A 17,390-nucleotide genomic window follows, 5' to 3' on the forward strand; every position below is an offset into this window, starting at 1 on the left:
TTATGTTTTTCCTTCTGCCTGGCAGGACTATCTTTATTCCTGTTGACCTCCTACTCACTCTGCCATGCCCAGGTCAAATATCAACTCCTCTGGCAAACTTTCATGCTCTGCCCTGGGTGTGGATAATCACTTCCTCCTCTAGGTTACTACTGCCATTGACATAGTAACTGTTGGCTCAGGACAGGTAATGATGACAACTTATTCAAGTGTGTAGTTTTTTTCTTCCATGATGGAGGTTCCCCAAGGGGGGTGGTTAGAGATCATTCTGCCTCAACTTTACTCTACCTACTCATAGCTAGGATGCTGCAGGTGCCCAAGAAATGTGTGTTGAATTGAGTGGGTCAAGAAATAGCACTAACCACACAGTATCTGCTATTAGCCAGCCAGAGTAGCTTGCTGTGGCCACCTGAGACTTAAAAAGAAAAAAGAGAGTTAAGAAATACATATAAGATAGTTTTGAGGAGAACTACAACTCATGAACTTCCAGATGTTCAAGCTGGATTTAGAAAAGGCAGAGAAACCAGAGATCAAATTGCCAACATCTGTTGGCTCATCGAAAAACAAGAGAGTTCCAGAAAGACATCTATTTCTGCTTTATTGACTATGCCAAAGCCTTTGACTGCATGAATCACAACAAACTGTGGAAAATTCTTAAAGAGATGGGAATACCAGCCCACCTGACCTGCCTCTTGAGAAGTCTGTATGCAGGTCAGGAAGCAACAGTTAGAACTGGACATGGAACAACAGACTGGTTCCAAATTGGGAAAGGATTATGTCAAGGCTGTATATTGTCACCCTGCTTATTTAACTTATATGCAGAGTACATCATGAGAAACACTGGGCTGGATAAAGCACAAGCTGGAATCAAGATATCTGGGAGAAATATCAATAACCTCAGATATGCAGATGACACCACCGTTATGGCAGAAAGTGAAAAGGAACTGAAAAGCCTCTTGATGAAAGTGAAAGAGGGGAGTGAAAAAGTTGGCTTAAAACTCAACATTCAGAAACTAAGATCATGGCATCTGGTCTCATCACTTCATGGAAAATAGATGGGGAAACAGTGGAAACAGTGACAGACTTTATTTGGGGGGCCTCCAAAATCACTGCAGATGGTGACTGAAGCCTTGAAATTAAAAGACGGTTGCTCCTTGGAAGAAAAGTTATGACCAATATAGACAGCATATTCAAAAGCAGAGACATTACTTTGCCAACAAAGGTCCATCTAGTCAAAGCTAAGGTTTTTCCAGTAGTCATGTATGGATGTGAGAGTTGGACTATAAAGAAAGCTGAGCACCAAAGAATTGATGCTTTTGAACTGTGGTGTTGGAGAAGACTGTTGAGAGTCCCTTGGACTGCAAGGGACTGCAACCAGTCCATCTTAAAGGAAATCAGTCCTGAATATTCATTGGAAGGACTGATGCTGAAGCTGAAACTCCAATACTTTGGCCGCTTGAAGCAAAGAACTGACTCCTTGGGAAAGACTCTGATGCTGGGAAAGATTGAAGGCAGGAGGAGAAGGGGACAACAGAGGATGAGATGGTTGGATGGCATCACCAGGTCAATGGACATGAGTTTGAGTAAACTCTGGGAGTTGGTGATGGACAGGGAGGCCTGGCATGCTGCAGTCCATGGGGTTGCAAAGAGTTGGACATGACTGAGAGACTAAACTGAACTGAACTGAACAACTCTGATGAAAGAAACCAAAGAAGAGCTAAAGAAGTGAAGAGATATTTTATGTTCATAAATAGGAAGACTCAAAGTAGTCAAGATGTCCTTTCTTCCCGAACTAATCTATAGATAAAATGTAATCTCAATAAAAATCACAGCAAGTAATTTTTTGAATATTGACAAACTGGTTTTAAAGTTTATATGGAAAGACAAAAACCAAACCAAACAACAAAAATAAAAAAAAAAAAAAAACAGAACTAACCCAATACTGAATGAGAAGAACAAAGTTGAAGAACTGACACTACCAGAATTTAAGACTTACGATAAAGTAGAGCTACAATAATCAAGCAGTATGGTACTGGAGAAAGAAAAGACAAAGAAATCAGTGGAATAGAAGAGACACCAGAAATGATCTATACAAATATAGTCAATCGATCTTTAACAAGGAACCAAAGGCAGTTCAGTGGAGAAAGATAGTCTTTTCAACAATGGATTTTGGAATAAGTGAACATCCACATGTAAAAAAACACTTTGACATAGACCTTTCACAAAAACTAACCCAAACTGGCTCACAGACTTAGATGTAAAATGGAAAACTATTAACTCTTAGAAGATAACATAGGAGAAAATCTAGGTGACCTTTAGGTTTGTCAATAACTTTTTAGATAAAACACCAACATCTTGATCCATGAGAGAAAAAGTTGGTAAGTTGGAGCTTCATTGGTATTAAAAACTTCTGCTTTGCAAAAAACACTGTTAAGAAAATGAAAAGATAAATCACAGATTGGAAGAAAATATTTGTAAAACATCTATTTGATAAAGGACTATTGTGCAAAATATACAAAGGACTCTTCAAACTCAACAATAAGAAAACAAACAATTATCCAATTTAAAAATGGTTTAAAGATCTGGATACCTCAGCAAAGAAGATATAAAGATGGAAAACAAGGATATCCAAAACATATGAACCCCTAAAACTCAACAAAGAAGGTCTCACAAACCAAAGAAACTCTCAAACTCAAGAAACGAAACTCAAACAATTTTAAAACGGGCAATAGATCTGAACATGGTATCGAATCAAAGAAGATAAGCAGATAGCAATAATCATGTGAAAAGATGTCTAAATCACATGTCATTAAGGAATTTCAAATTAAAACAGCAATGAAATATCACCAATATATACAGCCCTTCTGTCTCTATCAGAAGGGCTAAATGACAAAATCCAGTGCTAGTGATGGTATGGAACAACATTGTTGGTGGGAAGGCAACAATGGTATGGTCACTTTGGGAGACAGCTTAGCAATTTCTTGCAAAGCTTAACATAGTCCTACCATATGGTCCAACAATCATGATCCTAGGCATTTATCCAACAAAATTTGAAAACTTATGTCTACTCAAAAACTTTCACACAAATACTTAACAGCTTTATTCATAATTGTCCTAAACTGGAGGCTACCGAGGTGTCCTTTAATAGGTTGATGTATAAGCAAACAGTGATGTGTGCATTCACACATTGGAATATTATTTAGCAATAAAAAGCCACCAAAAGACTTGGAGGAACTTTAAATACATATTGCTTGGTAAAAGCAGCCAGTCTGAAAAGACCACATAATGTGCAATTTCAACAATTTGACACTCTGGAAAGAGCAAAACTACACAGAGAGTGAAAAGATCCTAGTTGTCAGTGGTTTGGGGGATGGAGAGAGGAAAGAATAGGTGGAGCACAGGGGAATTTGAGGGGGGAAAACTATTCTGGGTGATACTGTAAGGATGGATACGTGACATTTTGAAATTGTCAAAACGCATAGGCCCCTAAAACTATGGACTTTAGTTGTTAATAATGTACCAATATTGGCCCATACATTTTAGCAAATTAACTGTATTACTGCAAGATTAAAAATAGAGTAAATTGAGAAGAAGGGTTAATGAGAAGGACTATTTGGGAACTCTGTGCTATTTGCTCAGTTTTTCTATAAACTTAAAACTGCTCTAAAATATGAAGTTTATTAAGTATTTAAAAAGTAAATTAATGTGGAATCTAAGAGATGACACAAATAAACCTATCTATGAGACAAAAATAAAATCAGAGACATAGAGAATAGATTGGTGTTTGCCGAAGGGGAGGGAGTGGGAGAGGGTTGGACTGGGAGTTTGGGATTAGAATATGCAAACTGATAAATATATAGAACAGATAAACAAGGTCCTACAGTATAGCACAGGTAACTACATTCAATATCCTGTGATAAACCATAATGGAAAAGAATTTGAAAAAGAATGTAGGTTTCCTTGGTGGCTCCGTGGTAAAGAATCTGCCTGCCAATGCAGGAGACACAGGTTCAATCCCTGGTCCAGGAAGATCCCACTTGCAACTAAATCTGTGCACCACAACTACTGAGCCTGTGCTCTAGAGCCTGCGAGCTGTAGCTAATGAGCCCACGTGCTGCAACTACTAAAGCCCACGTGCCCTAGAGCCTGCGGTCCGCAGCAAGAGAAGCCACCACAATAAAAAGCCTGTGCACTGCAACAAGAAAGCAGCGCCCGCTCTCCGAAAATAGAGAAAGGCCCATGCAGCAAAGAAGACCCAGCACAGCCAAAAATAAATAAACAAATAAAATAAAGACGAAGAACATATTACTGAGTCACTTTGCTGTACAGCAGTAATTCACACAATATTGTAATTCAACTATACTTCAATAAAATAAAAATTTAAAAGTACATGAGATAATATTATATAAAGCATATAACACAGAAAACCAATTCCAGTTTGCCCACTTTTATTCTTAATCCACTGAAATTATTTTTGTCAGGATCATTTTTTAAGTGTAAATTACTTGATTTGGGGTCCACATTGCAATTTATTGACTATGGATTCTGCTATTGTAAATGTTAGGGATCATTATTTTTACTAAGCCACTTTTCTGGGGTCAAATTATGCATGCAAAAATGCTTTCAAATATAGTTTTCCTTCTGTTAATTTTTAGTTAATGATACATTCTACCATGAGCAGTTTTAACCACTATCAGTTTTATTTTTTGTGGATTATCCTTCCTATCATATTTACCATGAGAGTCAAAAAGGCTGCAGAAAATGTATTTTATTCTTTGATTTACAGAGAAATAATTCTGAATAGAGTTTTAATAAATGTGCTGCTTGCTTTTAAATCTCCACAATCCCTACCCCACCCCACTTATGAAATAGAATATAATTTTCTTAGATCTACTTACAACTGACAAGCAGACAAGCCAATAGTGTGATTTTGATAACCTTTCTGGGAACTAAAAGCAAGAGTCCCACTCATATATCCTGGTTTGGAATCAAGACTTTTTGTTCTGCCTGTGAATGAAAAACACCAAGACAAGACAGGCTGTGGTAGGTAAATGCCCAGTGCCTCCGAAAGTAAATCACCCGTCTCCTACTCTTCATCTTGGAGTTCTATGTAGGGAGAGAGCACTGGTTGTTTCCATAGTTTTCATTCTTCCCTTGCTTAAAAACAGAGACAGTTTGAATATAGGCAGCAATTCACCAAATGAAAGACTAGAGTTCCCATTCTCTCTTGCAGCTAAGAGTGACCAGACAAAGTTTAGGCCAATGACATGTGAGCAGAAGTTTGGTGTGGGACTCTGGGGAGGTCAGGTGGTCAGATGGAGCTGCCAAAGCTGAGTCAGTCCCCTTTGCCTTCATGCCTTCCTCCCTCCTGTATCTGAAAGCCAGCAATGGTGGCAGGTTCAGGCTGGAACCCCAGCAGCCACTTTAGACCATTTTGATGATAGAAAGTAGGATCTTGGTTCACCAATCAGGGATTGAACCCGGGCTACAGCAGTGATATCCTGGAATCCTAACCACTAGGCAACCAGGAAACTCCCAACAAGTTTTAATATATAACCAAAAATCTTAGGAAACCACCTCCCTGGTGGCTGAGATGGTAAAGAATCTGCCTGCAATGCAGGAGACCTGGGTTCGATCCCTGGGTGGTAAGGATCCCCTGGAGAAGGGAATGGCTACCCACTCAGGTATTCTTGCCTGGAGAATTCCATGAACAGAGAAACCTTGGGGGCTACAGTCCGTGGGATCGAAAAGAGTCAAACATGACTGAGCAAGTAAACCACAAGACACACACACACAACTCTTAGGCAAGTCTATGATTAACCAGCAGAAAAATTTTTACAATCACATGCTGCGGTACTGGAACAGGACAGATCACCCATCACCTTCCATGAAGAGCAGCCCAGGATGAATACAGACTGCCTGCCTCTAGGGTTCTCTGATATGAGAAAAATATAAGTCTCTCTCCCTTGTTTATGCCATTATTTTGGGTTTGCTGCTGTATGTAACCAAGTCTAGCCCTGGCTGAAGTATGATTACTATGGATTACTATGTGACCTTGGGCAAGATAGGTCTCTCCTCTGACATATATCCCCTTGTCATAGCGGCACAGGCACCACAAACCAAGTCCAGTGCCCAGGGACAGGGCTAGTCTTTCTTGGACCCTTGGGGCTCTCACTTGGAAAGAGGGTGGGCCTCATCCTGGCCCAATTGAGGATGTCTCATGTGTGAAAAGAACACTTGGGGTGGACAGAGAGAGTGGCCAGTGAGGCTCCCAAGGTGCCTGGAGCTTCCTTTGGGGCCTGAAGGTCCTGCTTCTTTGCTCATCTGGGACTCAAGAGCCATTGCCTTGAAAGTTCACACAAGTAAGTATGCTTGTTTGGTTTTGTGATGTTCTTTCCTGGGGCTGCAGTTCTGGTTCTGGACACCAGGGGGCAGGCAGCCTCCTATGTCTGAGGTGCCCACTGAGCTTTTGTGGGGAGCAACTGGGGCAGAAAGAGTTATGTATAGGTCATTCTGGCTGTCCCTCAGCCTCAGAGCTAACTTGATATCCTGTTACTAGCATTCACCTCCAGACTCAGCTGGTCAAAATCAGGAAAGGGTTTCCTCCCACTTCATCACCGAGCAGTCACTCACCTTGCTCCAGGTGCCCTGTAGGTCGGGTGTGATGCTGAAGGCGACTGAGTGGTCTCTGCCTGCCAGGAGCTCACAGTCTGGAGGGATATGGACAAAATCATGAAACCAAGAACATGCGAAAGGAGAGGGCATTTCAAGTGCCTGGGATGAAGCTGTGAGGAAGGACTTGGGAGGGACTTAGTAGGAGAATCCAAGAGACCTCCCTGTGGTGAAATTGGTAGGGACCAGATGGAACTTCCATGATAGCTCAGTTGGTAAAGAATCCAGCTGCAATTCAGGAGACCCCAGTTCAATTCCTGGGTCAGGAAGATCCGCTGGAGAAGGGGTAGGCTACCCACTCCAGTATTCTGGCCTGAAAAATTCCATGGATGATATAGTCCATGGGGTCGCAAGAAGTCAGACACGACTGAGCGACTCACTTCACAGATCAAGAGGAGAAGGCACTACTAGGGCAGAGACTGGCAGGCAGAGGTGAGTATGGCCAGAGGGGTAGGAAGGTAGTTGGTACAGCTGGAGTGAGCCCAGGGAGGAGGAGGAGGAGGAGGGTGGGACTGGATCCTGGAGCCTGTAGACTGTGTTAGCTGTTGGTTCCTCATTGCTCCAAAATTTAGCACCTTAAAACTACAAATATTTAATATCTAACCCAGTGTGGTCTGGGTATCTGTTCATGGCTTAGCTAGATTGCTCTGCTTCTGGGTGTCTCACAGGCAGGTGCTGTGGCTTCAGTTGGCCTCAACTTGGGGGAGGATTTGCTCCCAAGTTCATCCACAGGCTGCAGCACTATGTTTGGACTGAGAGTCTGAGTTCCTGTCTATTGACCTGAGTGCTCCCTCGGTTCTCTCCTTGTGACAACTACTCAGGGCAGCTCATAACATGGGTGCCTGCTTCCCCAGGTCCAGAGATAGAACAGAGAGAGAGAGAAAAGTGGGAAGGGAGGCAGTGAGCAGGAGGGAGGGTCAGAGAGGGAACACAGGAGAGAGCAGGTAAGAGGGAAGGGACAAATTCTTTGTCGTTACATTTTGGAAGTGACCTCCCATCATTCTTGCTGCATCTCGTGGGTCACAAGCCAGTCACTAACCACTTAGCCGTTGCACTGTAGAGGGAAAGTTAAAATTTTACATATCCTTCTGCCTCTGTAACTCAGCTTGCTCCTTGCAAAGTCTGGATCACGTAGGTCACGTAGTCTCAGAAAGTGGGGACTTAACAATACTAGAAACTGGAGCTTATCTCACTCACCCTTGTCCTGCTGTTTGCAATCGCCCAGCCCCTGCAAACCTGCTTAATCATTCCTGTCTGTGTATAAACACTCTGTAACCCCTTTTTTGGGGGCTCAGAGATTGGAGTGTTAACTCCTCTGGACCCACCAATGTAATAAACCCGAGTTCGCCAACTCTCCGAGCGTGGTGCTTGGTTTCTTGATTACTGGTTTCTGCCACAGCAGAAGGAGTGGTGTGTCTTAGCTAGACAGGGAACATGAACTATGCCCCCTGGAGATGCCCAGGTGGTCGTGTTCAGCAGGCTCATCCCAGGACTGGGAAAAGTGGCCACATTTTGGAAATGACTCGGTGATGAAAAGTGTACCTTCAGTCATCATTAGAAAAGTAAGACTTTTGAATTACATGTCATTCGTCATCTGCTGAGTCAGCAAAAAGAAAAAAGGAAAAAAATTCCCCCAAAGCTGCTGTAACTACACTGCTTGGTGTGGATGAGGATTGTGGCGCTGAGTCCTCAGTGGTGGGAGGGACCTCGAGTCTTCTCCTGGAGGGTGATTTGTGCCAGGTCCCCAGATGCCCTCCCCTTTGACTCAGGGAGTCAGCTTCCAGAAGCCAGAGGCAAGGGCTGGAGATGTGCACGAGTCCATGTGGGTGGATGGATGCCTTGTACCTAAGAGCCCCACAATGGATACCCCGCCTTGTCCGGGAGGGGACCTGGCTCCTCTGGCAGTGGGACACTGCAGACAAGACCCCTTACTGGGCCATGAGCTGAGTTAGGGGATTGAGTTAGGGTCCAGAACAAACAAAACTATTGGAGAGCAGTCCTCCCTGTAAGGATGGGTGTTGCTTCCTGATTCAGTCTCGGCTATGGGGGCGTGAGGACACTGACACATGTGAGGTCCACTCCACATGGTGGGCAGAGGGGGCAGAGTATGGAAACCAGGGTGTAAGTGGCTAGATATGGCGACCGTGTACCCAGCTGACATCTCAAAACCAATTTATACAACCGAATGCACATTATGATTCCATTTGGCAAATATCACACACACACACACACAAAATGGTGTAGGGAACAGCTGTCTCTGGATGCCAGGGTTCTTCAGTCCAGTTCAGTCCAGTAGCTCAGTCGTGTCCAACTCTTTGTGACCCCGTGAATCGCAGCAGGCCAGGCCTCCCTGTCCATCACCAACTCCCAGAGTTCACTCAGACTCACGTCCATCGAGTCAGTGATGCCATCCAGCCATCTCATCCTCTGTCGTCCCCTTCTCCTCCTGCCCTCAATCCCTCCCAGCATAAGGGTCTTTTCCAATGAGTCAACTCTTCGCATGAGGAGGCCAAAGTACTAGAGTTTCAGCTTCAGCATCATTCCCTCCAAAGAAATCCCAGGGTTGATCTCCTTCAGAATGGACTGGTTGGATCTCCTTGCAGTCCAAGGGACTCTCAAGAGTCTTTTCCAACACCACAGTTCAAAAGCATCAATTCTTTGGCACTCAGCTTTCTTCACAGTCCAACTCTCAAATCCATACATGACTACTGGAAAAACCATAGCCTTGACTAGACGGACCTTTGTTGGCAAAGTAATGTCTCTGCTTTTCAATATGCTGTCTAGGTTGGTCATAACTTTTCTTCCAAGGAGTAAGTGTCTTTTAACTTCATGGCTGCAGTCACCATCTGCAGTGATTTTGGAGCCCCCCAAAATAAAGTCTGACACTGTTTCCACTGTTTCCCCATCTATTTTCCATGAAATGATGGGACCAGATGCCATGATCTTCGTTTTCTGAACGTTGAGCTTTAAGCCAACTTTTTCACTCTCTTCTTTCACTTTCATCAAGAGGCTTTTTGGTTCCTCTTCACTTTCTGTCATAACGGTGGTGTCATCTGCATATCTGAGGTTACTGATATATCTCCCGGCAATCTTGATTCCAGCTTGTGCTTCTTCCAGCCCAGCGTTTCTCATGATGTACTCTGCATATAAGTTAAATAAGCAGGGTGACAATATACAGCCTTGATGTACTCCTTTTCCTATTTGGAACCAGTCTGTTGTTCCATGTCCAGTTCTAACTGTTGCTTCCTGACCTGCATATAGGTTCCTCAAGAGGCAGGTCCCTCCAACTCAAATCCTTGAGTCTGAATCTCCTGCTCAGTTCAGTTCAGTCGCTCAGTCGTGTTCGACTATTTGAGACCCCATGAATCACAGCATGCCAGGCCTCCCTGTCCATCACCAACTCCCAGAGATCACTCAGACTCACGTCTATCGAGTCAGTGATGCCATCCAGCCATCTCATCCTCTGTCGTCCCCTTCTCCTCCTGCCCCCAATCCCTCCCAGCATCAGAGTCTTTTCTAATGAGTCAACTCTTCTCATGAGCTGGCCAAAGTACTGGAGTTTCAGCTTTAGCATCATTCCTTCCAAAGAAATCCCAGGGCTGATCTCCTTTAGAATGGACTGGTTGGATCTCCTTGCAGTCCAGGGGGCTCTCAAGAGTCTTCTCCAACACCACAGTTCAAAAGCATCAATTCTTCAGTGCTCAGCCTTCTTCACAGTCCAACTCTCACATCCATACATGACCACAGGAAAAACCATAGCCTTGACTAGACAGACCTTAGTCAGCAAAGAATGTCTCTGCTTTTGAATATACTATCTAGGTTGGTCATAACTTTCCTTCCAAGGAGTAAGCGTCTTTTAATTTCATGGCTGCAGTCACCATCTGCAGTGATTTTGGAGCCCAGAAAAATAAAGTCTGACACTGTTTCCCCTGTTTCCCCATCTATTTCCCATTCTATAGTCTTCTTTTTGCTCCTTTGGTCCTGTATTTCCTATAATGAATGTCTTTTCCTTTTGGAATCATAAGGAAAACAATCAAAGGCAGCACACTAGTTGGGGAATAAGAAGTGGAACGGGCATGGCTTTTGCCTTGACCCCTCAGCTTTGTGGCCTCAGTTCCCAAAGGCTGGCCCAGCTAGGGTGGAGTGCAGTGGGTGGGTGGGCTGGAAGAGTGGAGCCTGTGTCCCCACTGGACTGGTGAGCAAACTGGACTCAGAGGGGCACACAGCGGGGTTGGCCCAGGCCTCCCAATTCTGCACCCCTTCTGCTCCCTGGCTCCGCCACTGTTTGCAGGCTCTGTCTGGGCTGTGGTGGGCCCCCAATACCCGCCCTAGTCCTTGTGTCCCCCTCGCAGTCCTCCTGCCACAGCAGGCGTGCTTCCTCGAGCCTTCTCTGCCAACTAGGACCTCACCAACATGGAAGTGGAGCCTGACCACAGGCTGTCCTGTACCCACACCTACACCCTGTTCTCCATGCATGCTGCCCCATGGCTGGCAGGAGGGGGTGGTGGTACAGAGACTCCAAGGCTGGCAGAGGGGAGAGGGAGCACCCCTCATTTTTCTGGGTCCTTTCTTACTTACAAAGCACCTAGGTGTATTCATTCCAGGCTGAGTTTCAGGGACAGCCAGAGCCAGGCTGGAACACTGGAGATATCTTCTTTTTTCCAAGTTTCAGCTTCTTTATTTACAAACTAGGGGTTACATGGTGACTGCCACCCTGTCCACAGTAGGACTGAATTAGAGCATGTACCTGCAGAGCATGCCACAGGCTGGAAGGGGCTGTGCAGACATCATTTGCTACTTTGAGGAGACAGGGTTCCATGGCAGAGTGGTACATAGGGGCCTGGCTTCAGGCTTGGAAAACGGGAGGTGGTGATGCTGTGCTCACATCCCCTTGGCTTACCTGAGTCCACCTGCAGCTGGGGAGCTCGCTCCAGCCAATGTAACTCGGGACTCCCCTGCCTGAGGACTCTTTCTGGTATCACAGGAGATTCCTGTCCTGCAAGCTGGCACGAAGGTGGCGCTAATACCCAGGTAACTCTCTACCCACATGGACAGAGTCCGATCAGGTGGGAGGCTGTTTTCCAGTGATACAGAGCCTGGTCACCCACAGCAGGGGCCATTCCTGAAAGCCCGTTCCAGTGACTTTTCTGCTTTCAGGCTCCTTTTTCCCATGTCCTCACTCATGCTTCTTGGAATCATCCCCAAAACAATGTGCCTCCAAGTCCTTGGCTTTGACCTTGTGGACTTGAGTCTCCACAACTGTAAAATGCAGGATACGCTTACCTCGTCAAGTCGAGACAAAGCACATGGAACTGCGAACTAAAGCCTACAAACCATACCGGAACAGCAGGAGCTCAGGAAGTGGAGGAAGGACCATGAGCCGGCTGCCCACAAGGCGCAGACAGCTGCTGACAACTGCCACTGGTCATAGCGAGGCTGTGGGGCAATCGAGGAAGAGAAAGGAGACAAGGAAGGTGGTGGGAAGCAAGCTTCCAAAGACAGTGATCTGAATGTCACAGGACTAAAGAGACCATTAGTCAAGTTAAGGAGGCCTAGAAGATTTCTTCCAAAAGGTTATCATTGGTCATGCAAATATCAGATACCCAGTCAACACCGGATGAAGTGTTTGTTGTGCCTAGGAATCAGTGCACAGTTGCAATGAAAACTCGCATTTTGTTAAATGTGTGATATACTCTTTCCTATAAGTTTTAATTATTTCATTTTCCAAGATGAAGTGCCCATCATGCCTTGTGGAAGTTATCTCCCCTTAACTATGAGTCTCTATTTAAGCTAGCCATCCCTGTTATCCACCATCCTAGCTGACCAGATGGAACACCCCCTTTCACCTCTGTCTGCCTCATTGGAAGTAATCTCCATGTGGGCAGGAACCATGCCATATCCTCGTCACTGTGAGGCTACAGCACTGGGCAGAGACGGATGGATGGAAGGGTGGGTAGAGGGGTGAAGGAATCTACACAAAATAAGCCATTTATTTAAGAAGGGTTGAGAGTGTCACAAGTACAGGCCCTGGATGATGTTCACGGAATGTTTCCAGCTGTCCTTCCAGCGCTGAGCCTCTTTCACCTGCAGTGTGGTGTGCTCCTGGACCTTCTTCAGCTCCTCTTCAAATGATGCTAAATATTTCTGGGAGGAAGCAGCAGGAAGAGGCTGCATGAGGAAGGACTTCTGGACTGTGTCTCCTAGAGGACACTCTGTGCTCTTGAGGGATGCTGTAACCCGCTGGTGGGTGGCTTGCAACCCATTCCAGGCACTGGCAAGAGTTCCACAAGTCATTTCTCATGTACTCTGTCCAATAAAGCTCAGGCAGGCCTCGCTGTTTTCCACATTTTATGGATGGGAAAACTGAGGCTCACAGCCTCGCCTGAGGTTATTTAACTGAGAAGAGACTGAGCGTGACTAGGCTCCTGGTCCACCTGATTCTGGACTCTGCCCTCCTTCCTGACCACCACACTAGTCTCCTTGAAGCTCAGGTGTCCTGGCTTCCTCGAGAGGCTGAGCCCACTAGGCCTTAAGTCCTCACTGAACTGGGCAGGGGAATTGTGCCCACTGCCTGGGGCTTATCTTGGTGGCTGGGGAAGGGCCTGCCTAGGCACAAAGGGGTCTCCAAATACCAGGGACAGTATATCTCTGGGCAGTACAAGGTTTCTCTCTGGGGTACCAGAACCGTAGGTCCAGACATCCTTGGAGCTGCGAGGTCCTGCAGGCAGCCTCAGGTGCAACTTCCTCTTTGGGCAGCCCCACGGGTCTAACGGGCCTGGGTCCAGTCCTGGCTGTCACTCTTGGTGGCATAAAGGGGACACACTTTATGACTCGGTGTCTTCTGCAGTAATGTGGGGACCATTCTACCTTCCTCATGGGCTTGCTACAAGGATCCAGTGGAAGCCTTGTGTTGAGAACAGAAGATGCAGCAGCTGCTCAGTACCTATCCCACCCATCATCACTCACTGCTCCCATGGCCTCCGAGCCTCTGACTACTCTGTCCCCTCGCACTGTCTTGACTGTTCGCTGGAGAGCCTTTGCCCTCCAGTCTGGGCTCCTGCGACACTGGGGCTCACGCCATGAGACCTGAACTATTGCTGGAACTGGACAGGAGCTGTGTCCCATGTCCCGGTGCCTGGGAATGTTGGCTGTCACCAGTCCTGTGCTCTGGGGTACTCTGATGTGGGTCATGTGCTCCATCTGACCAGACGCCAGGGCACCTGGTGATGACAAGCTCCCTCCCTCCTTCCCAAGGCAGCACACCGAGCTGCTTGTGCTCCCTGGGGTCACCCCCTCCACCTCGCCTCTTCGCTCACCAGGTAGACAGCATCTCGGGCTTCCACGGATGCCAGGTGGCCCAGTGTTGTTTTGGCAGTTGTGATACATGGTGTTTTCCGGAGGAGAATCTTGTTCTGGATGGTGACTTCAGTAGGTTTGATTCCTGGCCACTTTCTACAAATAAACATGCATGAAAAGTCCTGCAGGCTTAGCTTCATCATTTACTGTACACCCTCCATCTCTGGTGGAAATGGTTAACACTTCTTTAAAAAAAAATAACATGCTTTAAATGCCTTAATTAAAAGAAAAACTCTACTGAGCATTTAAGATTAAGCTTCTTCAAGTTCTTTTTGGCATTTTCATACAGCTTATATCAATGTGTACAGACAGCTGGGTTCTGCATGGGGAAGGGAAATCCCACGCCTCTAGGGGTTTCCCTTTTCTGGATCTCGGTTTCCTTATCACTCGCTCAGCCAGATGCCAGTCACCAGTTCCTGGCTTGCTTTTCCTACCATGATAAAAAACCACTGCTGACAATTTAGCTGGGTAAATCACTGCCTTCTTCCAGAGTCACATTCCTGGGGTACAAGGGACAAGCACTTCTATAGCTCTTGTCATACATGACAGACAGCTGTAGTGAGTCCCAGTACTGCCAGCAATCTGAGAAGGTACCCCACACTAGGACAGGCCTCTCTTTATTGGGGGGTCCCTTTATGGGTCCTTATCACACAAACAAACAGCTGCTGAGCTCTTAGTAGGTGCCACGGGCACTTCAAGCACAATTTCATCGAGCTTTCTCTTCATAATATCATGTAAGGGAGGCTGCCATGCTCATTTCACAGATGAGGAAACTGAGGCTTAGGACACAAAGCCTTTCCAAAGTTATCAGGTCTGTCTGACTTCAGAGCTCATGCCCCTCACCATTCCACCACACCACCCCCAGTAAACACAGCCATGTGTGATATTCACCCCTGCTCTCAGCTCTCACCTGCTCCCCCGTTCAATCAGGGGCTTCTCACTCTCTTCCTCCAGGGACAGCCCGGTGAGTTTCCTCCGTATTAGGATTGAGGTTTTCTGTTTGGGGGGCTCCATCTCTGGCAAGCAAGAGATGGGTTACTGATGGGGGCCTCACCCACAGCCTGATATAAAGGGGACCCCCGACCTTACATTTACGGAAATGAAAACTTGCTCCCCTCTTTCACACTTATTGTGTAACTCATATTGAGTCTCAGGCAGGAGGGTTAGAGCTGGAATATGTGAGGTGTGGTTTGGGTGTGCATCCCAGCTCCAAAATGCTCTGACCTTCTCGCAGCTTCTATGAGCTCCTGAATATGCTCTTTGGAGACTTCTTTGGCTTATACTAGCTCAAAGGGGTCCTGAACTAAGAATTTCTCCTGGAATGAACACATTCAAGGTTGTCTGTCTCACGTCTGACTCACTGACCTGCCATGTGACATGGAGAGAAAGGGGCTCTGTTCCTGGTGTGAGACCAGCAGGCCAGAGCAGCTCTCTGCACCCCGGTCTGCAGGCATGGCAGGGCCAGGCCACTGGGCTCAGAAGCCCTAGTTACAGAGCAGGTGAGGACCCCATGGGCTTGATGCAGGGGGTCTTCCTGGCCCAGGGGTTCCCTCCAAGGTGCCGAGGCTGCCTCCCTGTCGGCTCCACTGCCTGTTCCTTCTCTAGTCTGAACCCCAGTATCTCTGCAGGCTCCACTTTCCCAAACCAGGCTCACACTCGCCAAAGAGACCTCCACTACTAGACAGTGACCAACACCCCAGTATGCATATACATTTTGACCTAGAAAATCCACTTCTAGGAAGTTGTTGCCCCCAAATAGGGAAATATTGATGCAGATGTTCCTTCCAGCACGATTAGAGGAGTGAAAAGCTAGACATGGCCCGTATGCACCAGCAGGGGACTAACTAACAAAATAAGATGCACAGCTCCTGGAAGTGCTCACGGAGACGGCGACTGGCTTGGCCAGCATCTGCCCAAGGGGAAATTAGGTTTCAAAGGAGCACACACCTGTGATCCACCCTCCCATCTCCCCACTGACATACACACAGGCCTGTGACCAAAGGGAAATGACCAGGAGGAGGACAGCCAAAGTTACCAGCACCTATTTCCGGGAGGAAGGACCATATTCTTCTCTTTCTTTTTAACTCAGATTGAATTTCTTATTTTACTATAAAAATATTCATTATCTTTGCAATCCAAACTTAAAAAATAGAAATAATATATTTTAATTACTTAATAGAGGAGAGATAAATGGACAATATTTAATATATGATTTGAGTCTTTGCATAGTTATAAAAGCAATTCACACAGTATAAAAAATTTAAACATTATCTAATGGGGAAAAAGACTTTAGAAATCTCTCACAATCCCACTCACCAGAGGTGGTCATCAACAGTTGGGCACCTGTTTCTCAGGCTCTGCTATTCTCATTTTGTCCCTCTTTGCCTCTGTTTCTCTCTCACACAGATTCATTTATATACAAGTGAGGGTGCACGTTTATGTCACCTATGTGTTTTTTGAAATGGTATTACAGGTAAGTATAATTGTCACCTTGCTTTTTCCTGTGACAGTATTCCTTCAGGTGTTTCCGGCTGGCACATAGAGACCTACCACACCCACCTGAACAGTTGCACAGAATTCCCTCCTATATCTGGACCATAATTTATCCAATCCTTTATACACGGATATTAACACTGTTTCCAATTCTTTGCAATTTCAAGCATTGCTGTGAAGAATATGCTTGAAAATATATCTTTGAAAAAGTATGCAAGTATTTCTGCCAGATAAGTTCCCAGGGTTAGAATGGCTAGGTCAAAGCACGCACGTTCAGGACTTTGAAGTCACTGACAGAGGGTTCTCCAAGAGAAGGGGTGGAGGTACACTTTTCCGAGGGGCTCTGCGGTGCTGGGGCCTCCTGCCTCACCAGTGCTGGGTGTCACTGAATTTCAAACCTTTGCCAGGCTCTTGGTGAGAAATGATACCTTAACAATGTTTATATTTGCACTTTTCATCATTGGTGAAGTCAAGCATCTTTCAACATTTATTGACCTTTTGAATTGTATGTGTTTGTCCTTTTCACAAACTTGACCTGTTAAGAATTCTTCATACCACAGGAATATCAGGCCATTCTCTGACCTGTTGGTTACTAGAAATATTTTTCCAGTTTGTGGTTTGTCCTTCCATCTTTGGACATTTTCCCTTACTTTTGTTTTGGCCACAGGGATGTACACACCATTCCTTTGCAGCTTCTAGCTCTCAAACTTAGGAAAGTTGTCCTTACCCCAAGATTATGAAAATATTTAGTATTAGGATTTCATTTTTTATATGTAATCTGACTCATTGGGGACTTGCTTTTTTAGTTAAAAAAGATAATTTTAATTAAAAAAAAGAAACAAAAAATTCATCAGTCCCCGCAATAGAGTATC

General features: G+C 45.6%; 1 protein-coding gene across 2 annotated transcripts in view; it reads right to left on the bottom strand.

Moving 5' to 3' along the window:
* Positions 1-12,631: 12,631 nt before the first annotated feature.
* The window catches only part of CCDC180 (coiled-coil domain containing 180), a 56,399-nt gene continuing 51,640 nt past the window's right edge, over positions 12,632-17,390 (bottom strand). For both annotated transcript variants that reach the window (XM_027964406.3, XM_042243223.2), the window contains exons 36-38: positions 14,936-15,041; positions 13,986-14,121; positions 12,632-12,813 (exon numbers count right to left, since the gene is read on the bottom strand). In XM_027964406.3, coding sequence (XP_027820207.2) covers positions 12,682-12,813; positions 13,986-14,121; positions 14,936-15,041 — 374 coding nt within the window. In that variant the 3' untranslated portion in view covers positions 12,632-12,681. The remainder of the gene's footprint in view (positions 12,814-13,985; positions 14,122-14,935; positions 15,042-17,390) is intronic.

Source organism: Ovis aries, chromosome 2, assembly GCF_016772045.2.
Source record: "Ovis aries strain OAR_USU_Benz2616 breed Rambouillet chromosome 2, ARS-UI_Ramb_v3.0, whole genome shotgun sequence".
Taxonomy (NCBI): domain Eukaryota; kingdom Metazoa; phylum Chordata; class Mammalia; order Artiodactyla; family Bovidae; genus Ovis; species Ovis aries.